Source organism: Macaca thibetana, chromosome 17 (assembly GCF_024542745.1).
Source record: "Macaca thibetana thibetana isolate TM-01 chromosome 17, ASM2454274v1, whole genome shotgun sequence".
Lineage (NCBI taxonomy): Eukaryota > Metazoa > Chordata > Mammalia > Primates > Cercopithecidae > Macaca > Macaca thibetana.
In genome coordinates this window covers 82,812,222-82,838,189 of record NC_065594.1, presented here as the reverse complement: position 1 = coordinate 82,838,189, position 25,968 = coordinate 82,812,222, and the positions used below count along the sequence as shown (strand labels likewise).

General features: G+C 38.9%; 1 protein-coding gene across 1 annotated transcript; it reads left to right on the top strand.

The window, feature by feature from the left end:
- Positions 1 to 275: 275 nt before the first annotated feature.
- SLC10A2 (solute carrier family 10 member 2) lies at positions 276 to 23,202 on the top strand. Its single transcript, XM_050766681.1, has 6 exons — positions 276 to 1,249; positions 8,759 to 8,877; positions 14,437 to 14,525; positions 15,750 to 15,925; positions 17,730 to 17,887; positions 20,916 to 23,202. Exons 1-6 carry the CDS (start codon positions 873 to 875, stop codon positions 21,041 to 21,043), a joined length of 1,047 nt encoding a protein of 348 aa, XP_050622638.1. The 5' UTR covers positions 276 to 872; the 3' UTR covers positions 21,044 to 23,202.
- The last annotated feature ends 2,766 nt before the right edge of the window (positions 23,203 to 25,968 follow it).

Genomic DNA, 25,968 nt, shown 5'->3' with positions numbered 1-25,968 from the left:
GTTGAGGGTGGCTGTACAAGTCAGACTCCTTTCCACCAGAAAACATTCTCTCTTCCCAAATGTTACTCTCTCCGATTTGCACCAAGACCCTAGAAGTTTCTTAAACTTCCATATGCTTTATGGACACTATAGAGCAATTCCAGGAAACACTGATACAGTAGCAAAACTATTGGGAGAGGAAACTGGATGGAGATCTGGGTCCCAGTTCAGAGTCTGACACCTAATTTGCAACATAATTTGGCACAGGGCACTCAACTATTCCGGACCCTAAACCCTTCTATTGAAAGGAAAATGAGGGAACAATATGTGTTCCTATGGCTCAGTCCCTCCAAGATTCTGTACTATTCAGAGTTGATTTTAAGTGTCACTTAACTGAAATTATCCAACAAACCTTCATGTCATTAAACATTAACACGGCTCTTTTTATATGGCTTGGTTCCTATGGCTCAATCCCTATAAGATTCGGTACTATTCCGAGTTGATTTTAAGTGTCACTTAACTGAAATTATCCAACAAACCTTCGTGGCATTAAACATTAACGCAGCTCTTTTTATATGGCATGGTTCATTATCATGCCAATAAATGATTAATCGTAACTCTCTGTCTTGACCAATAATTTTGCCGGGCTTTTATGATTCACAACGTGCTCTGTGTTGTAATGCTACCTCTTGAAACTGACATCCTAGCATTTATTGTTTTTTATTACTTCCCTAATATGGCTTTCAAAAGAGACACCAAGTGACATATTTTTAGAAGGGGTTTAAAAGTTTGATGGGGTAGAAGTAAACGTTGCTTATCTCAACTGGCAGCAGAGCCAGGGCCCAGGGACCAGCACTTCTGTGGACTTGGCCTTTTGAGCAGCAGACCCAGCAATGAATGATCCGAACAGCTGTGTGGACAATGCAACAGTTTGCTCTGGTGCATCCTGTGTGGTACCTGACAGCAATTTCAATAACACCCTAAGTGTGGTCCTAAGTACGGTGCTGACCACCCTGTTGGCCTTGGTGATGTTCTCCATGGGATGCAACGTGGAAATCAAGAAATTTCTAGGGCACATAAAGCGGCCGTGGGGCATTTGTGTTGGCTTCCTCTGTCAGTTTGGAATCATGCCCCTCACAGGATTCGTCCTGTCTGTGGCCTTTGACATCCTCCCCATCCAGGCCGTGGTGGTGCTCATTATGGGATGCTGCCCTGGAGGAACTTCCTCCAATATCTTGGCCTATTGGGTCGATGGCGACATGGACCTGAGGTAAGATTATCTATCTACACCTCTAACTACTCAATCACCTTGGAGTAATCCTTCCAGAAGCCTATGGCATACTGAATGTCCAACTGATTTGCTACCCATCTAAAATATGACTAAGGAATTAAACAGGACAGAATAAATGCATTCACATGCCTTCTAGCACAGCTGTTTAGCTATTTGAATTGGGGGATTTATATTTTGTGTTTGTGTTTTTAAATCTAACTCAGTTAACAGGGAGTTGCATAATTGCTGTTGATCTCTAGGAAAAGATTCAAAGCTTTTTTAAAAAAGTAATCTTTTCCAAACCACAAGCTGCAGCTGAGGAGGTTTATCCTGTTGGTAGCAGGGAAAAAAAAAAAAAAGCAAAATACACTTTCTTTGTAATGATGAGGAGCTCTGGGTGCAATCAGAAAATAAAACTGTTTGTCAAACATTAGAACCTCTACTGAGACAGTGATCAACTCCATCAAATATAGCCAGTTCTTTGGGCAAATATTTTCCTGGTATAAAACCTAAGGAAGAGTTCATATATTTGTTTCACCTCTACTGGCATTAAAAGTGGGGGAAAAGCCTACAGCAGCTTTTTTAAAAATTATGCTTACCTTACTATGAAATAAACAGAAAATGGTTTCTCCACTTCCCACAAAGTAATCTAAATTGCAATGTTTGCCCAATTCATCCTGTGCCAGTCTGAACTAGCACTGGAAAAAAAAAAAAAACTAATAGAAATAAGATGAAGCATTAATGTGACGAGACTGAGAAATTTAATGCTGAAAGTTGAATAGACAAATGTCTTTTTTCTTAGCTCATAATTCCTCATTTCCCTTGAAAGGTATGCATTTCCTTCTGCAAACCATCCAGGTGCTAATGCAACGTGTGCTTATTAAATACTGTACAGTAGGCAATTAGCTCTGTTCATCCCCAGCTACTACAGGCAGAGGAGAGAAGCACAAAGTGTAGAAATGTAGCCACTGGATTGATAGAGTACCCAGTGAGCAATTAGGAACCTGCTGTCTCATTTCAACTGGTGCAGGTTTCTCCAGAAGCTTTGGAAAAGTCATACAAACCCTATACCTTCACATGGCTTAGTCTTTTACATAAGAAAGCACATGATATCCACCATGCAATTGCTTTTTTTTTTTTTTTTAATTTAAGGAAAGCCCTATAAAACAACAAAGGATGGCAAGTGCTATTCAGATTTAGTTAATCTGTGAACCACAATATAGCAATAAGGTCTTTTTAGACTTCGATTTAGTTTGACCTGGACACTGATACACAGAAGTGAGAATTGTAAATGCCAGCAACTATTACACTGAGAAAAGTGAGCTACATGGAACAATGGGCCTTGACCTCCAATAAACAGCTTTCTCATAATATTTGTAACTTTTAATGCAGAGGAGTTTTGTACCTCAATGTAATGCCACACATGGAACCCTTTTATAAGACAGAAAAAAATGTGTGTGGTGCTGGACTATTAGGTTGTTGAAATGAATTCTCTTCTGTCAGCTAAAAACAGTAAGATATAACCTAAAAGCTCCAAGTTACATTTTTCTGTGGTTTTAAGGAAATCTTATTTCTCCTGAAACAGGAGATGATTATGTAATCCTGTCTACCTATCATAACAATTCCTATAAATTATTTTTTCAATAAGAACTAAAAGTAGAATATGAAGCCTTGGTAGAAACCTCCAGCTAAATCCACGCAAATGAATTCTTCCAGCAAGTCAGAATAAGCCCTATAACGCAAAATGGAGCAACCTCACGTATCCAGAGCTCAACAAGACCCAATAAAAGACACTGCACACCCAAAATAAATTTCACTTAATCTCATAAACACTCCTCATGCAGGACCTACATAACTATTTTTATTCTAAATCTCTGTTGTGCTATTTTCCAGAAATGAGAAGTGGGGAAGGAAGCAGAGTGTTAGGAAGGGCAAAAGAGCAGATCAAAATACCTACAAAGCAAAGCAGACACTGACAACACACAGCCATCTCTCTATCGCTTATTCTCTATCACTTAATCTCTCTATCACATATTCTCTCTTCATTATCAATTATTCTCTCTGGTTTCTGTAGCACTTATTCTAGTCTCTGGTCTCTGTGTCACTTATTCTACAAACACAAGAAGTTGTCACTGTATTTTAGAATAACCGATAATCATGTTTGTCAGGATGGGTCTTAATCATTGAGAAGAGGTTAAATTATACTGCTATGTAAGATGATGATATTATGCATTGTGTGTTAGGAAAACAATATTCCAATAGTTCTTTAATACAAATTAATTAAAAGAGTAGAACCTGAGTTATTGGGTAACAGTTTTCCAATACTTTTTATTCTTCTGGATTAAGAATTGGATAACTAAAGACTTCTGATAATTTATTTAGATACAATCCTATCTAACATTTATATTTCCAATTGTATATGCTTAGAATTTTACCTTCTCCATCTCCACTTGAACTCTAGCAATGGCAAGAAGACATGACTGTTTATATTAACAGGCAGCTCCACTAATTGAGCTAATGCCACATAATGCCAGCAAAACCATTCCACCTGATTTTAACTCTTTTGGTTATGGTTCTTGGGAGAAGAAACCAAAACATTTCCCTCTCACCCTATCATCTCTTATGAACCTGGAAAGCCACTGCATTTTGCAATCTCTGGTGACTTTGAAAAATAAAAAATAATAGACAGTAATCCTTGATCATTGGAATTCAGCAAGTACAATTTCAGCTCTTTCTCTGACCACTCCCAGCCTGGAAAGTTGTTTGTGAATCTGACTGGTGCACATATATTTTCACCTAAGTTACAGCTGTGCCATGGACATGACATGCACAAAAACATCAGGGAGAAGAGAAGGTGACATTTCAGGTGAATCTGCTGGTGGCTAAAACCCATAGTTGAGGGGACACAGAAACCTCTTATGTCCTTTGTGTCTGCTCTCTACCCAGACACAGGCAAATATCCGGTGTCTTCATCCTTCTTAATGGCCTCAGCCACACCATGCAAGGACTTCTCATTTCCTTTCTTTGGCTTTCTCTTTGGGGAATCCATTCTTATGCATCCTTCTCCCAGTTGCCCCCGATTCCTTCCCTGCCACCTACTTTCTACATTCCTTTTTATTATTTTATAGACTTTCCTACCACATCCTTTGTTCTTTGGCCAAATGCTGTTAGATTTTTCAGCTTCCAGTGCAGCATTCACTGATATTTTAGATATTCAAGAAACCTGACCCTCTGGCTAATCACAAATTCACAGCAATAAATCCTTCCTATGTCAACCCCTAAATGTCTCCTGTCTACTCTGGGAGACCTAACCCAAAACCATTTGGCTTTTTCCTTTATTCTCCCTCAAAGTAACCAAAAATTGTTTCTCTCCAGTAGCATTTATTTTACTAGCTAATATTTATTAAACACTAGTACATGCCATGCACAGTGCTAAGTACTCAAAATACGTTGGTGTATTTCATCCTCCCAAGAATCCTCTAGAGTTAGTACTATTATTTTCTGCATTTGGCAGATAATAAAGTTAAGATTCATAACCTTGACCAAGGTCATTGAGTCAATGTATGCCTGAATCAGAATTGGAATCATTCAGATCTACCCACAACCCCTATGCAGGCTCATAAGCTTTCTCTACACTCTTTCCATCACTTTTCATTTCTCCAATTTCTAGCACTGCCTATATACACTACGTTAGATCCTTCACACTTGGTATTTTACTTCTAATATGATTACAGTCTTTTACATTGCTTAACACTGATTTCACTGAATTCCTCAACATTCACTAAATTTATATTGATTCTTTCTTTTATTTCCATACACGCGAAAGAAAATCTACCTGGCAAGTCAAAATTAAGGCCAAGTGTTTATTTTTTTTTTCTTATACTTTACTCTTTTCTCTCATTATAATATAAATTCAAGGTAGTATATGTATTTTTTATATCCATGCCTTTTATAGAACTTCAGATTTTTTTGTGTAAGACGATATTTTCTTTTGCTAATTTAGGCTCCTATATTATTTCTTAAAATTCATTATCTGTGAATTGTTTTGAATCTCATTTTGAGTGATTTAATTTTGTTCTTGTATTCATTCAAATAGCATCAACTTCCAGCCACCTATTCGTCTGTTCATCTGCAAGGTCTCTTCACCAAGGCTACTCACAAGTCTAAACCTTTCCTTCTCCAAATCCTCTTTTGTCCCTCTTCACGATCCTTAAGAAACTGCTCTCACCAAACTCAAAATTATGATACAACATCATAGATTGTCGTAGCAATATTCAGATTTAAAGGTTTGTCAAGGATCTTCGAAAGAAAAACAAAGACAGAAAAAGACTTCCTTCTTTAACATTTTCTCATATTTTAAAACAAAAATTCTCAGACTTCTCTTCACTGGGATCCAGTTAATAAACCCTCCTCACTTCCCCACCAGACTCCCACCACACTCTAGAAAAAAACACTGGATGCACAGAAACAAAAGTGATTTTATTATAGGGACAACTTTAAATCCATTCTAATATATTTTTTAAAATAAAAGATAAAAAAGAGAACACTGAGAGAAGGGAGGAAGGAAGAGAGAAAAAAATCACCTTCAAACTCCAGTACTTTCATTATAAGTAGGACAAAGTACTGTTAATAACAAATTAACTTGTTTGTCTGGTGTACAATTCTGCCTTAGCATCTCTTTTATACCTAAATTAAGTTAACCTATAACCAGAATAGATTGAACTGCTTAGAGTTTTAAATACATCCACAGCATTTGTTACTGTTATAATATTTTGGCTCTACTAAAACAAGTATTTTTATCCAAATTATTTAAACCTATTTTAAATGAGGTCATTCTGGTTAAAAATAAATATATTATTAGAGAAGTTAAGCTCTCTGATGAACTTTGTCCCACCCTGTGTTTTGCCAAACTGTGTAAATTTATCTACAAGCCTTGAAACGAAATTTCTCATTGTTAGCTCCTTTCTTAGTATAGTGTGGTGGTGGTGGTGTTGTCGTCGTCGTTGTTGTTGTTGTTTTGGGGGGCAGGTAATATAAATATTTAGCATTTTCTTTCAAGTACACACATAATACCCTTAAGAAATTACTACTCTTGACAACCTCAATGACAACCTGTTGGGAGAAGGGCCTTTCAGAGAAATTTCTCATTTCTCTAAGTTTCCTGATTCTATTTGGTGGAACACAAAATACCACAAACATGGTAACATAAATGATCACAGCAGAGAGATGCAGGGTGCAGAGGCTCCTGCCTGTAATCCCAGCACTTTGGAAGGCCTAGGCAAGCAGATCACCTGAGCCCAGGAGTTTGAGACCAGGCTGAACAACACGGTGAAACCCCATGTCTACAAAAAAATGTAAAAATTAGCATGGCATGGTGGCTCGTGCCTGTAATCCCAGCTACTCGGGAGGCTGAGGTGCAAAGATCACTTGAGCCCAGGCTTCAGTGAGCCAAGATAGTGACCCTGTACTCCAGCCTGGGTGACAGAGATAGACCCTATTTAAAAAAAAAAAATGGTAGTAGCAACCAGCTCTTAATAGAGTGCTTTGCGTTGTTCTAAGTGCTGGACACCGTTAGTTCATCCTATCCTTACAGCCATTTTCAATAAGGAAACTGGTAAAGAGAAGTCAACTAAATTACTCAAATTAACACACTAAGTGGCACGGCACCGCCTGCTTTCAGCCCAGACACTGTGTGGCTTTAGAGCTCAGCCTTTAAAGGCAGAGAATGTATGCTGCGTACAGATCACCTCGAAGAGGACCAGGAAGACTCACTCCCCAGAAATCTTTCTTTGACCCACTGTCTTAGTCCTAGAGATAGCATGATTTGGCATTAATTTCTCCATGTAGAGAGCCTACTCAGCCAGACCCTCTTACTGAAATAAAACGCTGTGAGCAGGGATGATACCAGACACTAGTTCTTCTGAACACACATTTGCTAAATTGTCAGTGACTTACTCAGTGCTAAGAATTCAGGTCTACCCTGCCTGCTTGCATGCTTTCTTTTGATTTTTAAGTCAGTTTCCTGTTCTTTTCTCAAGCTAGGGTCACTTGGGCAGTAATTTTTCTGCTTTATGGCAGTACACCGAGGCCTCCTCCCTTGGACATGCATTCTATTCCAGGGGCCCAGGAAGGCCTGTTCCATCTCAGCATGGTCAGACACGCGCAGTCCTGATGGTGTCAGCTGCTTTAAATGTGTTTGCTTTTCTTTGATTGAATGTTTGAAGGATGGCACACCCAGCAAACCTTATACATTGTTGAATGATGATTTTTAACCCATTGTTTAATACTGTTTCTGACCCTTAAGAATAAAAGGGGAGGGAAGGATGGCACAAGGCAAAGTGGAAAGACACCAAATATGGCCCATTGTGCTCAAGGCCAGGCCCTGAATACACTCCAGCACATGTGTATTTCTGTTCATCACACCAGATGATGCTATAGGTTGAGACAGATTCTTGCAGGACTTCCTTATCATGAATCGAAAATAAAAATTGTCTCCCATTCTGGAGGTTGTTTGTCTACTCTGTTGGTAGTTTCCTTTGCTGTGCAGAAACTTTTTAGTTTAGTTATATTCCAACAAAACAACAAACAAACCCATTAAAATGTGGGCAATGGACCGGAATGGACGCTTTTCAAAAGAAGTCACACATGCAGCCAACAATCATATGAAAAAAAGTTCATCATCACTGATCATTAGAGAAATGCAAATCAAAACCACAATGAGATGCCATATCACACAAGTCAGAATGGCTATTATTAAAAAGGCAAAAATTAACAGATGCTGGCAAGGTTACAGAGAAAAAGGAACACTTATCTTCTGTTGGTGGGAGTGTAAATTAGTTCATCAATTGTGGAAAGCACTGTGGCAATTCCTCAAAGACCTAAAAACAGAAATACCACTCAACCCATCAATCCCATTACTGGGTATATACCCAAAAGAATACAAATCGTTCTGTTATAAAGACACATGCACACATATGTCCATTGCAGCACTATTTACAATAGCATACGCATAGAATCAACCTTAATGCCCATCAGTGGTAGACTGGATAAAGAAAATGTGGTACATACACACCATGGAATACCATGCAGCCATAAAAATGGACGAGATCATGTCTTTTGCAGGAACATGGATGGAGCTGGAGGCCATTATCCTTAGCAAAGTAACACAAGGACAGAAAACCAAATACACCATGTTCTGACTTACAAGTGGGAGCTAAATGATGAGAACACATGGACACACAGAGGGGAACAACACACACTGGGGCCTATTGGAGGCTAAAGGATGGGAGGAGGGAGAGGATCAGAAAACGTAACTAATGGGTACTAGGCTTAATACCTAGGCAATGAAATAATCTGTATGACAAACCCCGTGACACAAGTTTACCTATATAATAAATGTGCACATGTACCCCTCAACTTAAAATAAAAGTTAAATTAAAAAATAAAAATAAAACAGCATCTTCCCTAGAACACACAGGTGGATGTGTCAATCTGCCCGTTGCCTTTCAGCGTCAGCATGACCACATGCTCCACACTGCTTGCCCTTGGAATGATGCCGCTGTGCCTCCTTATCTATACCAAAATGTGGGTCGACTCTGGGAGCATCGTAATTCCCTATGATAACATAGGTAAGTCGTCCCTCTGCAAGACCGTTGACTGTTACCCTCAAACTCTCCGCTTACCCCGTGCTAGGCTCTCAGACCAGGCTCACACCCGACTGTTATTGCCCTAGCAGGAGTTTCTGCCCGATTTCATTATAAAGTCACCCCTGCGTTTGAAGAGTGTTGGCAGAATGTAAATTCCAAACCTTGACCTTATGGGATCACCTGTCTTTTCTTCAATTTGAATCACCAGGGAGAGGAGCCCCCTCCCCAGCCCTGTCAGTCTGGACTGAGGAGGCTTAAGTTTTGGGAACGTGGGAGCCTCCATCTATTCCTTAACCCAGAGTGTCACTAGTTCATGGTCATAGGATTTTGCATCCAGACACTTGAATTGAAGAAATTTTTTTTTTCCTTTGAGATTGAGTCTCGCTCTGCCACCCAGGCTGGAGTGCAGTGGCATGATCTCGGCTCACTGCAACCTCCACCCCCTGGGTTCAAGCAATTCTCCTGCCTCAGCCTCCCTAGTAGCTGGGATTACAAGCATGCACTACCATGCCTGGCTAATTTTTGTATTTTTAGTGGGGATGGGGTTTCACCATGTTGGTCAGGCTGGTCTCGAACTCCTGACCTCAAGAGATCCGCCCACCTCAGCCTCCCAAAGTGGGATTACAGGCATGAGCCACCGCGCCCAGCCTGAAGACATTTTTTTAAATCACATAATGGTTTCAAAATAGAGCACTGAGTAAGCAATCCAGAGTGTCACAATAGAAAACCACTAGATGAAACACACTGTTTCTAACACTCGACTGTGAGCCACACCTTGATGCAAAAGTTGATTTAATGGCAAAGTCTGTATTTCATGCTCCAGGAGTCAAATTTACTAGTAATGACTCTGTCTCATTTCACCCCCATCCCAAAAAACTTATTTTCTGTTTCTGGGGAAACAAATTATAGTGGGAGATTAAGTTATTGTTGTAACTTAGGGACAAGGGTCAAGAGAAGAACAAGAGAGTTCCTGGTATACCAGGAATAGGCATTTCCCATAGAACTATCACGAATAAAAGACAAGATGTAGGCAAAATAGTACAACAATCACCAGGTACACTACACGCTAAATACCTGGATTTTTTTCCCCCCACTGACCTTGGAAACAAATCCCAATGAGCTGCCTTAAAAAGGTGTGGGTTTCCCATTGAAGAAAGCATCCAAGCAAAGGCTAAATGGTGAGCCACCTGGATGCTTGTAAGAGGGACTCCTATTGGGATGAGAAGCTGGGCTGAAATGCCTTCCATTTCCAAGAAAGACTGCTTCCATGATTTAGTGTGATTGAGGAAATATACAACTGAATTAGAACAAACTTTGTGAATACTAATTGGGGATGATCTGTATTACAAAGTTTGTAGCCTCTTCTCTCTCTCCTACTCTTACCATCACCATTAGACCATAAAAAAGAATTGTCCTCCTTGATATGCCCTATTCAGTGTGGTTTTTTGATATACAAGATTCTTCTGACCCCTGGAGAGAACCTTCATATCATATACAACCTCCTGACAACAGACTTTAGGGTGACCCTCCACGACCACCTGCCTTTGCCTTCACGCTGCTTGACTTTCTAGCTGCTCTCTCAGTGGACGCCTTCCACAGAGCTAAAAACCATAGTTAACGTGAGTGGTAACTATTATATCCCTCTCAAAGAACCTGCCTGCTGAGTGAGGAATTTTGATTCCACATTACTCACTATAATAATTTAATAATTTAAGCCATAAAATATTCTCCTTTTGATACACATTCCCTTCTGGAAAATGACTCATGGAAATACTGAATAATTCTAACTACAGTGTGAAAGACTTATACCATATTCTGTAATGTGAATAAATTTTGAAATAAGGAGAAAATGAAAAATCAATTATCACCTCAATGGAGGAAAAGGTCATCATAAAAGAGGTCAAGAGTGAAAAGAAAAGAAAAATAGGAAGAGAGAAAAGAAAAGGGAAAAAGAAAGAAGTTTCAAAAACAAAGATATTGTTATATGTAAAATGTTTATTCAGAAACAGAATGCTTGTTCCTCAGTACTGCAAGGCAAAATCAGCATTCAGACCAGAAGTTTTCACAGCAAGGCAATTTTACTTTCTGCAGAAAGAGTGCTCCTCACAGATGAAACAATGGCAAGAGCACACCTGAACAATGGAGGGAAGCAATTTGTATCCCTTACGCAGCTTGTCCCGACTACTGTATCCTCTCTCCATTGGCTGGAGCCAGACCTCACAATCTAAGCTAAAACTTGACTGGCTAATAATTTAAAACTTTTCTAAATAGGTATAGGCAATAGAGAACAAAGGAAAAGAGGAAGTCGCTTGTGAAAGGACTTAGAAAAGTAATAATATTTCCAATAAGGAAGGGGCATACGCTGTGAGCTGGAACATGCCTGTGAGCATGTTCAGCACAAATAACTTGGTTAAAGTACAAGGGCACAGAATGTACTTATTCCTTTGTATCTAACAGCTACATAGAATAGGGCTTAACAAAGAGTTATTAGCACAAAGCAAGGAGGCTTAAAGGAAGTTAGTCTTTAAAAGAAATTATTTCTAATGTTTATTATTATTATTATTATTATTATTATTTTCCTTTAACAAGAAGGGAAACTTTGAAGAGGAAACTTTTTACTTTCTACAGACATTAACCCTGTGCCCAGGCCTCCAAGCTCACCTTTTTGCTGTTGGTTTTTCTAGTTATTTAACATAGAAAATAAATGAACTGACTGCTTCACAAGATGTTATCACTGCTTTCTAAATTGTGGCTCAGGGTAATTATTTGCCCAGGGTCACTAGGAAGCTGGAATAGCCCACAGTCTATTCTCTACACAGCTCTATGGGCAGACATGTTTGGTACAACTTCATGCTCCAGTGATCCAGTAAACACCTGAGAGCCCCCTCAGATGCTGACATCTGGATGGGGAGGAGGCAGACCATGCAGCTGGTACCACTGAAATAAAACTACTGCTGCAAATTGTTGTACTTACTGCTCTCTACTCCACATTTGTGTCTTGTGCCAAGAAGTTTATAGCCATTTCATCATTTAATTATCACAACAGCACTGTGAGGCAGACATAACTCTGCCCATTTTACAAATAAGGAAACCAAAGCTTAGAGGGGTTCAACGTCTTACACAGTTCCCACAGTTTGGGAATACAGAAATGTTCAGCTCCAAATCTATCTGACTCCCAGTCCCACCACATAAATCCATTCACCATCACTCTCTTTCATTCTCATTCTTCTTTCTACCTTTCCTTCCTCTAATATCTACTGTGTAAACTTGGTTAAAGACCAAGTTACGGATTCAATGTGTAACCATGAGTGGATGCTTTTACATCTACATAGACAGGCACTTCACAGAGGGACATCAGCATATGAGGCATACATAAAACAAACAGAGCCTGGGGAAATAAAGGAACAAGATTACCGGCCCACTGGAGACCAAAGTTAAAACATCCACCTCTACAAGCAGGAGCCACACACTGTGGGTGTAAAGAAAAACAGAGTCCCTTTCCCAGTCAACCCCAGGTCCCTGAAAAACTTCACCTGGCCTCATCTGGTCAGGAAAGGAAAAGCAATTCTGCCATGGATTTTGGCAGGTGGTGCTGCTTGTGTGTTATCCCATTGGCTTGGGCTGCCTCAAAGAGATGAAGACTCTTAGCAGGAGGGGCCAAACAGAATCAGCACATTAAAATATAGGACGAAAACCTAACCACACTAACATTCCAAGCACAGGACTTGCACCTAGATTTAAGCTACCACATCACAAACAAGTCATATATCCAGATGGTTTTAAGACCTACAAACTTCAAAAATTTAGGCAATGGTCTAAAGACCCAGGACAGGGTGTTTCCTCCTTGTATTCACCTGTCCTCTTATTGCTATAAAGAATTACCTGAGACTGGGTAATTTATAAAGAAAAGAAGTTTAGTTGGCTCACAGTTCCACAGACTGTACAGGAAGCACGGCAGGGGAGGCCTCAGGAAACTTACAATCATGGCAGAAGGTGAAGTGGAAGCAGGCACCTTCTACATGACTGGAGCAGGAGAAAGACAGATAAGAGGGATGTGTGCACACTTATAGATAACCAGATCACATGAGAACTCACTATCACAAGAACAATAAGGGGGAAGTTTGCCCCCACAATTCAATCACCTCCCACCAGGCCCCTCCTCCAACAGACCCCTCCTCTAGTTGTAATCCTCCAACTGGGGATTATAATTCAACATGAGATATGGGTGGGGACAGAGAGCCAAACCATATCACTCCCAAAACAGCAGGATGCAAGGATACCCAAGAGGGGGTTTTCTGGGGCATCTCAGCAGTGCGTGCGTCAACGCCTCTCTTTCACATCCTTTTTTCCATTATTCCCTCCTTACTCCCCCACATTTATCTTTTTTCCTACTCTTAGTACCCTTAGTCATTATTTAATTCTGCCAATTAATTTCTGTGCAAAAGTCATCACTGACCCTTATATTGCCAGGAGGGCTAGAAGACTACAAGGAAATTATGTTTTCATCATTATTGCATTCACTTTAAATTAATGTCTATTGCCTTGGATTCTAGAATCTGTTTTCCAGTCATAGCTCACTCTACCTACTTCAATCAATACTATGCAACATCCACTCTCAGAATGTCACCGTTCAATATCACTTTCTTATACTGCTTTAAAAGGATGTTTGAAAAAGAAACAACCTATGAAAAGTTAGAAGTTGTTGGTGCTAAATTATATGAAATCAGCTATTGGACAAATGAGTGTTAAATAACATGGAGAAACAAACCATATGATGCAAGAACAGCAGTAAATTTAACGTAGTGAAATTGAAGTATGACTCTTTTATCTGGCCGGATGAGCATGTTACTGCAAAGAACTATAATTACATGAGAGGTCGTCAAATATATTATCTCATGGAAAATTTAAAGCACGCTTTCTCAACTTATATTCTCACCTCTCTGCTGTAAATTTGAATAACTAAAGCTAGTTTTATCCAGAAGTCATGCGATGTCAGAACACCTGGTGATCTTGAGCTAATTTTGGACATTTTCTTTCATTTTACAATATTTTAAATTTATTTTTTATTTCTACTACCATGAACTAGCAAACACATGTAAAATATCATCTTTGTATGCCATACACACACACACACACACACACACACACACACACAAACCTTGGTGAGCTATTCTTCCTAGAACTATAAAGATCCAAAGACTAAAGAAGTCAAGACTCTGACAAACTGAAACTAACATATACTGGCAATATAAGAAACTCTAAAAAATTAATGCAGAATTTAGTGAAAGAATTTATAGCATTGACATTATCAATTATCTACCAATAATATTAAATTATTTACTGGAGTGGGTGAAGAAGTAGAGTAAGTGAGTGTGTGTGTGTGCGTGTGTGTGTGTGTGTGTAATTCTGTATACTGTTTTGTGTATTCAAGAAGGAAAACTGAAATACTACTTAAGCCTTCTTCAAGCTGTTTGTTCTTCTGTGTTTCTCTTTCCTGTGTCACCTGTTCTGCTGATGACATTGCCCTTCTGTCATCTTTAGGTACGTCTCTGGTTGCTCTTGTTGTTCCTGTTTCCATTGGAATGTTTGTTAATCACAAATGGCCCCAACAAGCAAAGATCATACTTAAAGTAAGTATCCCAGTTCACACCGTTAAGTGTTCCACCATGACAATCAAAACGATAGGGTTTTCCATCCATGAAATGCTTTTATTCTCATTATATGATTACTGTTGAGTGGAGGCCTGAAGTCATCAGCCATGCAGTCTTCTCTTTTAGAATGCCCTTCTTTATATGTGTGTAGAGGAGAGAGCTGGGATCTCACTGTGTTGCTAATTCTGTTCTTGAACTCCTGTGCTCAAGTGATCCTCCCAAAGTGCTGGGATTACAGGTATGAGACACCGCACCCAGCCTAGCATGCCCTTCTTTATTGCAGTCACAGGAAAAATTTCTAGCCATTCTTTAAGACACTCAACTGAACTATCACCTCCTGATTTTACTCTATTCTGTCCTCACCACATATTACTGTTATCTTTGTTATATGAATTTGTGTTATACAATATATCTAAATGGCTTTCTTAGAAAATAGAACTTATCTTTCTTAAGTCTGTATCCATATGGCCACTTCATTGCTGGCAATCAGTAAATGCTATTTATATAGTAACTATTCACTCCCCTTCACTAACTATATTCTAGCTAGATGATCTGGATGTGGTTGTAGATAATATAGATAGATTCTGCTGCTCAAGGGGCAAAGTAAGTCCATTGTATTCCTTACTTTTCTTGACAAAAAATATGTTTATAATCTCCAAATTTTGTTTTAAATGTGAAAAGGAGAAAAAAAAATAGCAACAGTGCTTTTCATTTGCTTATACCTTTTTTAAAGTTGTATAGAGTTCTATACCCATTTTCTCATTATCATAACAATCATAAAAGGAAGCTGGGGCGACATTTTATCCCCAATTACAAATGAAGAAACTACAGTTCAGAAAGTTCGTGATTTACTGAAGGAAACAGAATAGGAGTAGTTGAATCCGGAGGCCAAGTCTTCCAGGTTCTCATTGAAATGGGCTGTTTTTTTGTTCTGACAAGGATAATTTGCAAGCTAGAAAATATTCAGGCTAATTGAAAATGGATGCCACTTGTCCTGTTGTGTAATTAAAGCTTAAAGCATGGGACAAGCACCAGGATTTCCAGTGGCCTGATTGCAGCCTCCCGGCTAGAAGCACATAGAAAGACAATTTTACCATCACTTTCCCCAAGGGCAAGGAGACTGCTGAGGTTTCGTCTCTGACAAGCATACTTGGATTTGCTTTGACTCATGATTGCTGGGTTCCCTTGTTCCCTTTTTTTCAGATTGGGTCCATTGCGGGCGCCATCCTTATTGTGCTCATAGCTGTGGTTGGAGGAATATTGTACCAAAGCGCCTGGATCATCGCTCCCAAATTGTGGATTATAGGGACAATATTTCCTGTGGCAGGTTACTCCCTGGGGTTTCTTCTAGCTAGAATCGCTGGTCTACCCTGGCACAGGTATGGCACTTTAGTAAACCACATTGGGAATTTTAATCTGTAATAGCTGTTGTATTCCTTTGCTAGAGTTGCCATAAGACAGAACCACAAACTGAGTGACTTAAACAACAGACTGTTATTGTCTCACAGTTTCAGAGACTAGAAGTGAAAATGAAGGTGTCACTGGATTGATTCTTTCTGAGGGTTATGATGGAGGGATCCCTTATTGGCCTCCCTCGTGGCTTGCAGACAGCCGTCTTCTTCCTGTGTCTTCCCTCAGTGCAGGTCTCTGTGGCCAGACTCCCCTTTTGATAAGGACATCAGTCCCTGGATGAGGGCCCCCTATAATGAACTCATCTTAACTAATTATATCTGCAATGACCCTGTTTCCACATAAGGTCACGTCCTGAGGTGCGGAGTGTTAGGACTTCAACACATGACTTTGGCGGAGAGGGAGACATAATCAACCCAAAACAGCTGCAAACACTGAAGACAGGATCAAAATCCTTAGCCTTTCATCAATCACATTCATCCTATTTCTGAATATGTCATTCTAAATAGGCCCATTCATTCCAAAGTCATGCAAGTCCCCAGAAAGAAAATACTGACTGCCTCTTTTTTGGTCAAAGTATTCTGGACCATTCCACTTTCCGTGCAGATGGGGCTCTTCCACTGCTAAGCATTCTTATTCTCTGAGTGGAGTGACATTAATGAAAGCAGTTGGGCTGCCCTGGAATAGACAAGCGTTCCTCCAGCTGGCAGCAGGGTGAGCTCATCCTCCGAAGGCGCCAAATATTAGAAGAGGTTTTGCACTTCTGGATTTGACACTGGGCAAAAACAATTCTTTTTGACTAATCCATCGAATCCACAGGCAGAGAGAACACAGGTGTAGGGACAGATGCACGTATGAGGTTGGGAAAGAGAAGAGTGGCAACGGGCAGCAAGAAGGGCACAGTGTTTGAGTCAGGCAGACCTGGGCTTCCCTTCCAATCCTACCACACACCACCCGGGGGACCTCAGGCCCAGCACTCTCTCTTTCTCTGAGTTTTATCATCTGTAGAGTGGGGACAATAATTTCTACCTTATACACTTTTTGTCAAGATTTAAACATTTTTTTTTTGAGACAGGGTCTCACTCTGTCACTCAGGATGGAGTCCAGTGACACAATCATAGCTATCTGAAGCCTCAGCTCAAGTGATTCTCCTGCCTCAGCCTCCAGAGAAGCTGGGACTACAGGCACACACCACCTTGCCTGGCAAATTTTTTTTGTTTTGTCTTGTTTTTTAGAAACAGGGTCTCATTATGTGGCCCAGGGTGATCTTGAACTCCTGGACACTTGGGCTCAAGAAATCCTCCCACTTCAGCCTCCCAAAGTGCTGGGATTACTGGTGTGAGCCACCTGTTTAGCCCAGCCTAAACAAAACAAATTAAACAATAAAACAGCGACAACAAATACTGTATCTTGAGCATTTTCTGAGCTGCTGCCCTGTGCTCTAGACTGTTACCAAAATCATAATTGAAAAGGGTGAAATGAACCCCCTTGGCCACTTACCGAACACTGTGGTAAATGAGCCAACTCTTCATATGTACATATTAAATATATTTATGTATATTATATACAATAGGTGATATGATGTATAATATACCTTAATAAGTATTACATTTATTCCATAGAAAGTCATATATTGAATAAGCCTATCTTAAATGTATGCATTAAAAGCAGAGACAAGATGCACATTTATGTACTTATTATTATATCTGCTTGTAATGTTTCACAATAACAAAACAACAGCTAAAACATATGCTCTCTTAACATCTTCTTTAGGTGCCGAACGGTTGCTTTTGAAACGGGGATGCAGAACACGCAGCTATGTTCCACCATCGTTCAGCTCTCCTTCACTCCTGAGGAGCTCAATATCGTATTCACCTTCCCGCTCATCTACAGCATTTTCCAGCTCGCCTTTGCCGCAATATTCTTAGGATGTAAGGAATCATGCCAATCCCATTTCATGATGATCTTTGAAAATCCTGGAGTTGCTAAAACAACATTTTTAAAAACCTCCCCGTTCCTGGTGGTGAATTGTACAAATATATGAGAGGAAAAAGCCACCGTCATGTTATCATGACTTTCCAATTGCTGATGAAAAGATGGTACTTTTACCAAAAGATTCTAGCAAAGATTATTTTTAAGTGAAAAGTAATGGAGGTCAATTCTCTCCATTGACTTTCTTTTCCTGAGTAATTAGGAAGGCAGAGGAACCTGTCTGGACCATTTTATTGTGCGCCTTCCGGCATTCGCCCAGGAACTCAGGATTTGGGATCTTTTTCAAAACATTGTCTTGATATGCTTTATAAATATAGGATATTTATCAGAAAACTGGTATACAAAGAAAATTTAACAGGCTAACTTACAAGGCAGATGTGTGTGTGTGCATATGTGTATACACACACACATATATATATTTTAAATACCCATATAATTGAAGTGATTGAAGCAAAAATATTCTTCATGTAAAGTACTAGGTGTAGTTTAAGTAATTCCTACTTCTCCTGTCCTGTGACATGAAGCTCTCAGCGTCTTCCGTCAGGCCCCACCACCCACTGGCCTTCACCTAGTTGAAAATTCTTTCTACATTTTCCTTTCCAAGGGCTGATAATATCTAACCTCTATTTTTACATTCTATTTTTTTTTTATTAAAAAGCTAGTTTTTAAAGCCTCATGACATTTTAATGGGGAATATAAAGTGAAGGCACACAACAAAACTAATGTAAATGTTAAGTCACTAAATGTCCAGAGATACAGTTTGGTTTTGTTTGGTTTTGCTTTACTTTACCTTTTTTTTTTTTGAGATGGAGTCTTGTTCCGTCACCCAGGCTGGAGTGCAGTGGAGTGCATCATTTCATAATGATCTTCTTTGAAGATCTTGGCTCACTGCAACCTCCGCCTAGCAGGTTCACGCACCTCATTCTCCCACCTCAGCCTCCCGAGTAGCTAGGACTACAGGCGCCCGCCACCACGCCCGGCTAATTTTGTGTTTGTATTTTTAGTAGAGACGGGGATCCGAGGCGGGCGGATCGGGAGGTCAGGAGATCAAGATTATCCTGGCTAACATGGTGAAACCCCGTCTCTACTAAAAATATGGTTTTGCTTTACTTTTCTACTTAACTTCATCAGCTCTTCAACCTGCCCTCGGATGCGGATCTCCTCTGCACTACTGTCTTGAATGTCATTCTCAAAGCAAAGGCTTCCTTTCTAGAATAGAATACTCTGGATCCACTGAAAATATTCCACAGATTTATCTCTACTCCAGGAAGCAGGAGTCCAGGCCTAATTACCTTGTTTTCTGTATAATAACCTTGTTTGTACAGAGCTCTGCTAATTTGGCACACAGTGGGATTTTTCCAAATAATTACTTAATGGTGTCAGTAGATAAGCCAGAGAAAGTGGACTGGTTGATAGAACAATTAAGTAAATGCACTAGTTGAAAACTAACTCCAAAGAGATTGATTAATAAAAAATCAAGTTGAAGGAATGAGGAAAAGGGAGCACTCAACTCGGTCTTGAAATTTCCCCCAGTTATATCAGTAAGTATAAAAATAAGGGCGGAATCTTTGTTAAGTGTATACAATGCCTGGAAACATATTTTGGTGATAAGACTAGGAATCTAAATATTTTTTGGATAAAGGAGAGGTAAAAAAGAAAAGGGAAAAAGGAAGGATGGGGGAGGGAAGGAGGGAGGGAAGGAGGGAGGAAGGCAGGGAGAGAAGGGGGGAAAGAAAAAGGGATAAATAAGAAGTATAGTTTGGTTAAATGAAATCATTGGCATAAGTTTAAGCTGAAGGACTCTCAGCTCAAAACAGTTTATAATAAGTGGCGGATCTTCAAATTGACCACAAGCTCAATTAAATTCAATAGTGTGGTTCAGTGGCTTCGAAAATAATATATTACTAGAAGTTCAGGGACCAATCTAAAGGAGATATTGATCTTGGGTTAATAAGATCTTTGAAGCAAGTCATTGTCTCTCTCGGCTGTGTATCATAATGAAAGTTAACATTTATTGAGCATTTACTATTCTTCACAGACAATGCTAGGCATTTAATTTTATCTCATTTAATGTTCACAATTGCCCTATGAGGTAGATAATATTATTATGGCCATTTTATATGTGAGGCATTGGAATTTGAGGGACCCTATAAGTAGTATTTTCTGTCCTCCTCTTGCCTTTGTGACCCATTGAGAAGTAGAAGAAAAATCAGATATTCAGATAACAAAATAGCCCTTTTACTATGGATAAAACTTAATTGAAAAACATGACTTGAATCTGCAACCAAATGGGCTTGTTGAAACCACCCTTTCCTCCACTGCCTCACACATGTGCAGACACGTACTCACACATACATAGACACCGCAGGTCTTGCCTCGCAGGGCAGAGCCTACCCTGATGAGCTGACCTTAAAAATAAGCCGAGAAATGCTTGCTACCAGAGACCAGCAGCTAAACAGAAAAGAGGAAGGCTGATCGCCCATCAGCCGAGTCTCTTCTCTCCGGGAATGAAGATTGAATGAAGGCAGGGAGGGAACTGGAATGTTGTTCTAGTTCAAGTCCTTCTACAGCAGACCATCGAACCAAGGTCCCGGAGGTTGCACTGCACCATGTGTATATGTATTAAGAACAAGCACATTAACTGGGATATGGTGGTACACAATAAATCCTCGCTATTGTTCTCATCATTGTCGAGTACCACGTGCAGGGCTGAATGCCCAAAGAAGGCTTGTGGCTGCCCTGAGCAAATGTCTCATAAAGATTTACGCCAGGTCTTCCTGAAGTGCAGTCATCCCTCTCGCCATGAGTAACCATGGAACTAAGAATGGTGATTTCTTTCTCTAAGCAGCCTCCAGTCTACAGAAAATGTGATCTGCCATGTGAATCATAGGTTAGAATCTCTATGCAAAGTAATTTTGCAGTTTATTATTATAAAATTTACTTAACCACCTGTGTATTGTTTTCTAGTTTATGTGGCATACAAGAAATGTCATGGAAAAAACAAGGCAGAAATTCCAGAGAGCAAAGAAAATGAAACGGAGCCGGAGTCATCGTTTTATAAGATAAATGGAGGATTTAAACCCAATGAAAAGTAGACATCAAGTGGACAAAAGAGACGAGTTCTAAATTACATTCTTAAACCATAACTATATTTAATTATTTGTTTTGGTAGAACAGTTGGCAGAAAAGAGTTAAAGTGGAAATCTGAATTCCATTTGAATTCATGTATTGGTTTCAGTACCAAGTGACTGGTGGCCCAATTCTTTAATGGGACAAATATTGTTTCATATATATATACACATATGTTTTATATATGTATGTACACTCATATAGATACATTGTCATTGAAATATTCCCCCATAATATTCTCAAGCTAAACCTGACATAGGGAACACCGAGAATGAGAACTTCGTCACACCAAAACTGAATTCTTACGCAGAACCTCCTAGCCCACAGATGAGGACCTGACTTTCTGTATGTTAAAGTAGATGTAATGAATTATTATTATTATTATAGTGGTCAAGATTTTCTTCAGTGTTTATGATTATAAAAATTGACACGAACATCTTTCACTGACATTTTAATCATTATTTTGAAAGCTTTGCAAGCCATTTATTTATATAACTATGTAATATAACTATGTAATATAATATGGGCAAATATCTGACTTCTGTATTTTTTAAAAATTGCCTTCTCCAGGGACAGTCCAAAAGCAGAACTGAGAGGAAATTATTATGAAGTAGAATTCAATAACCATATTGGATGCAGGCTCTTAACTCAGCAGGAATATTGCACATCTGTTGCTCTACCTCAGGGGTCCAGTGATACCCACTAGATCTTTCAAGGAAAAACACAATTCTTTCAAGTGGTTTGTATTTGGCAAAGAGCTCTTCAAACCTGGAAGAGGGACTTCCTCAAGGTTTTCCTGTGTGCAGCGGGTCCACATAGCTAATATGACAACTATTCAGATCACAGGGACCATCCACAGTAAGCAACATGGTCAGGGAGGTAGCAGGAGGTGCAAAGACAGAAGTATTGGGAGAAACAGCATGACTCTACTGGAGGAATGAATTCAATGGGTGATAGTATAAAATACACAGAAAACACAAGTAACAGAAACCCGGTTGAAATGTTTAATTAGAGCCAATTAGATGTGCAGGAGTAAGTAGCATAAGAAGAATCAAGTCTGGGAGCGATCAGGAAATGAGTATTAAACAGTATTTGAAACAGAAAACATGTCCCAGGGCCCTAAAGTCAGAAGGGCCCCACCAGCCAGGCAAGTTGTTTGGATGCTGTAAGTAGGTGTAGCCAAGGGAAGCCACGAGCATCTGATATATGGCAGCAGGGGTTTCTGGTTGCCAGGGGAAAATAACTTGTTAAGTGCTGAGCTTTCAATTATAAGATCGAATTTAATTTCCTTTCCCTCTTTCTGCAGCAATCAGAGTACACAATCTTAACCACTCGGTCCTTAGTGGTTTTGTTCCATTTTGTGTTGGATATTTTCACTGCCTCATAGAGTCCATTTCAAGTGCTTTGGCTGAAAGGGCTTTTTGCATTTGCATGTTCTGAGTTCAGATCCTGCTGGCGCACCCATGCATTATGGAAACAGGAGCTCAACTTAGCTCTTCCAGTAGAGGAATGAGGGATGGATTCTGCTTTTAAAATTCATAGCATTTATCTTTTTCTACTAGGTTTCCATTTACAGTTGAATAAGTGCTTCATATTTTTTCATCATTAGACAAATACAAAATGGACTAAATAATTTTAAGAGATAGTGGAGGAGAGGGGGTACAGATTTCCTTCTTAGAGAGTGTCAAAGAGTATGCTCCCAATGGTAGAAAGGAAGATTTTCAGTCTAGCGGCTAAGTACCTCCTACACATTTCTCATCCCATCAAAAGATATACAGGTGCACTAAGGGGACCCTGAGAACTTGTATCGTAATTTCAACATACCCAATATCAAGGGCCTGGATGCCAGCAACTGCAGCAAGCAGGTTTTTCCTCCCTGTTGATCCAGATAGGTGAACGAGACAGAACTTGGCTTTCTTACATGATGCGGTATCTTGTGACTTGTGTCTTTTTCCCTACCATGCTAGTGGGAAGAAAAATAGTTGAGCTTTCTAAAACGATAGCTCTCTATTTTTAAACGAATTTGAAAAGTCGATTAAATTATGTATTTTATTGCCTCTGTGAGTATCATATTAAATGAATATTTTATTTTAAAGGCTTAAATAAATGAAAATGATTTTTGTAATGTTTGGTCTAGTTGAATCTTTGTGACTTGTGTCAAGATTTTCTCATTGCTCAGTTCTAGAGATACAAATAAGGTGGAGTTTCTCAGATATTAAATTGTTCTTTGAAAAGTGCCTGAAAGAAACTCTTAATTAAACACTCTCGTAATTCGGTCTCCCACTGATACTGACTGGGATTTTCCTCCACAAATCATACGGGGGAACATTAATTAAAGACTCTTAAAAAGAGTTTGACAGTGATAGCTGATTTAAAATAATAATGAAAGTATTTTATGAACTTACATATGAAGTCACCATCTTCTACAAAATGGTGATGTATATACATATATATACATGTGTGTGTGTATATATATACAATGGTAACCTATTTAAAATAATACAAGTATTTCATGAACTTATAAATAAAGCTTTCACCTCCTACAAAATGGTGGTAGATAATATATGTATATATTATATATATGTCATATATATAATATACACATACACAAAGAATTATGGAGCTCTTGCATTAAAATCTCTCATAAATGAGACTTGAAGAAATTCAGGTTATCAACCTCATTTGACTCCTCCTCAAAGACATCATTCTCTTTTCCATCTAGGAAACTCTCACTCTCTTCCAGCAGGAAACAATTTATCTCCTTGGAATATTTGGTATCCCATTGCTTCTCAATCCTTCACCTTTTCAAAAACCACATAAGTTTAGAACAACAGTCTTCAAATTGCAAACTTCAAACTGTGGTATGGTTACCTCTGGGAGTTCATGCAATTGTTCAAAGGGTATGCAGGCATAGATAGGGAGTAAGTTTCCATTTCTTCAACTTCCAGATGTATGCCTTCCTGAAACTGCCCTGCCTGAAATGCCCAGTGTTTGAGTTGTCCTGGGTTCTCCATTTCCACCTCCTCTTTCACGTCCAGGCGTTATTCTCAGGCCTAATCTTACTATGGTACATTAGTCAAGGGTAGGAATATTTTTTTAACACCAAGCAAACAATTCAAAATATTGATACCTGAGAAAAGCTTATTTTTCCCAATTGTATAGATATGTACTCAATGACTTAGAAAGGAAGTATTTGGGCCCGTGTTGGAATATTTGTATAGGAATGTATTTCATGATTTAGAAATGAAGTATTTGGGCTTGTGTTCAAACATTTTGAATATATAAAGTGGTCTCGGAGTGAAGACAATTTTCCATTAACATGCCAGCACTTCCATCCCAATATTTAACCACAAAAGCCATCACCTTTGAGAGTAATACTGTGAGAGCAAACAAAGTAGCATTGGTTAGAGACATTGAAAGAGGACACAGGGTATTTTTTCCTCCAAGAGATACCAAACTATGACAAATGTTTGAGCCTTATCTATCTATGTTAAGTTGGAATTCAGATGTGAAATGGTCAACACAGAGGCCCATGTTGATATATTGTTAAGACTGAAAAGAGAAGTCAAACAATTTTTTCTGACAAAAAGTCTGATGTAATTGACTGGTTTCTCTGCTAATTAAGAAATATAAAAGACATTTCTTGTAAATTACATGAGCTCAATCTATAGCTCTAAGGTTTAAAAAATATATTTAAAACATACGAAAGCACATTATAAAATAATTGACCTAAAATACATAAAGAACTCTTGAAACTCAATAATAAGAAGTCAAGGAACCCAACTGAAAAATGAGCAGAAGAATTTGAATAGACACTTCAGCAAAAAAATTGTACTAAAAGCAAACAAGCACATGGCAATGGGAGGTACATTCATGAGAAGATACTCAACATGACTTAATATTAGATAAATCCAAATTAAAGCCACAATAAGGTACCACTGCATGCTCAATAAAATAACTAAAAAGAAAAAAGTGCTGATAATAATAAGTGTTCACAAGAATGTAGATTGCTAAGCGGTACAACCACTTTCAAAAACATGTTGCAGCTTCTTATAAACATATACTGACCATGAAACCCAGCAGTCTCCCTCCTAGGTATTTACTCAAGGTAACCAGAAGTAAAATGGTGACAAAAAGCCAATCAGGCATCAAGCATCTGGGGAGGCAATTACAGCAAAAAGACATGACACACCGTTTGGGAGTGACAGAAATGTTCTATATCATAACTTTGGTGGTAGATCCACAACTTTGTACACTTGTCAAAATTCACAGAACTGTACATTTAAAATTAGTGAATCTTATTCTATGTAAACGTTATTATAATAAAGCTGATCAAATATTTTATTGCCCAAGATGTAGCAGGAAATAGATCTAATACTTTTATCTTCCCAACCCTTTTCTGAGAATAGAGTTAAATTTGCAGACTCTAAGTGGAAGAAGAGTCTAGCGCTCTTCGATACATCTAGGAAAGCCTTTGGTGGCACACTTTCCAGAAATTGAGACAGCAAATGACTTCAGTTCAAGAAACATTTTGAAAGATGGGTAATTCCAATTATTTATTTTCAAGAAAACTGAAAGAGGATTCCATCAAGTTGTTAATCCTTACATTTTAAAAAGGTTTTGATGATAGACCACTATGTGATATTGTTTTTGCGTGTAACTTGGAAATCTGAGGGGCAATATATACCAAAAATCCTCTCGTTATCATCTTCCTCTTTATGTGAACAAGGTTTATAAGCACTGAAATCCATGAAAAAGAGGCACAAAATGGTGGTTGAACTCTGTCTCAGTCTAACAATAACAGGATAGTGTGTATTGCATTCCAGGCTTTCGTCTAAGTTATTTATATATGTGAACTCATTTAGTCCTCACAAAATCTCTACAGGATAGG

What these genes read in the sequence shown, in the direction of transcription:
- SLC10A2 (XM_050766681.1), top strand. Translation starts at nt 873, where the DNA reads ATGAATGATCCGAACAGCTGTGTGGACAATGCAACAGTTTGCTCTGGT. An exon ending in AAGCAAAGATCATACTTAAA is followed by an intron (nt 14,526 to 15,749) that starts GTAAGTATCCCA and finishes CCTTTTTTTCAG; the next exon opens with ATTGGGTCCATTGCGGGCGC. An exon ending in TGCCGCAATATTCTTAGGAT is followed by an intron (nt 17,888 to 20,915) that starts GTAAGGAATCAT and finishes ATTGTTTTCTAG; the next exon opens with TTTATGTGGCATACAAGAAA.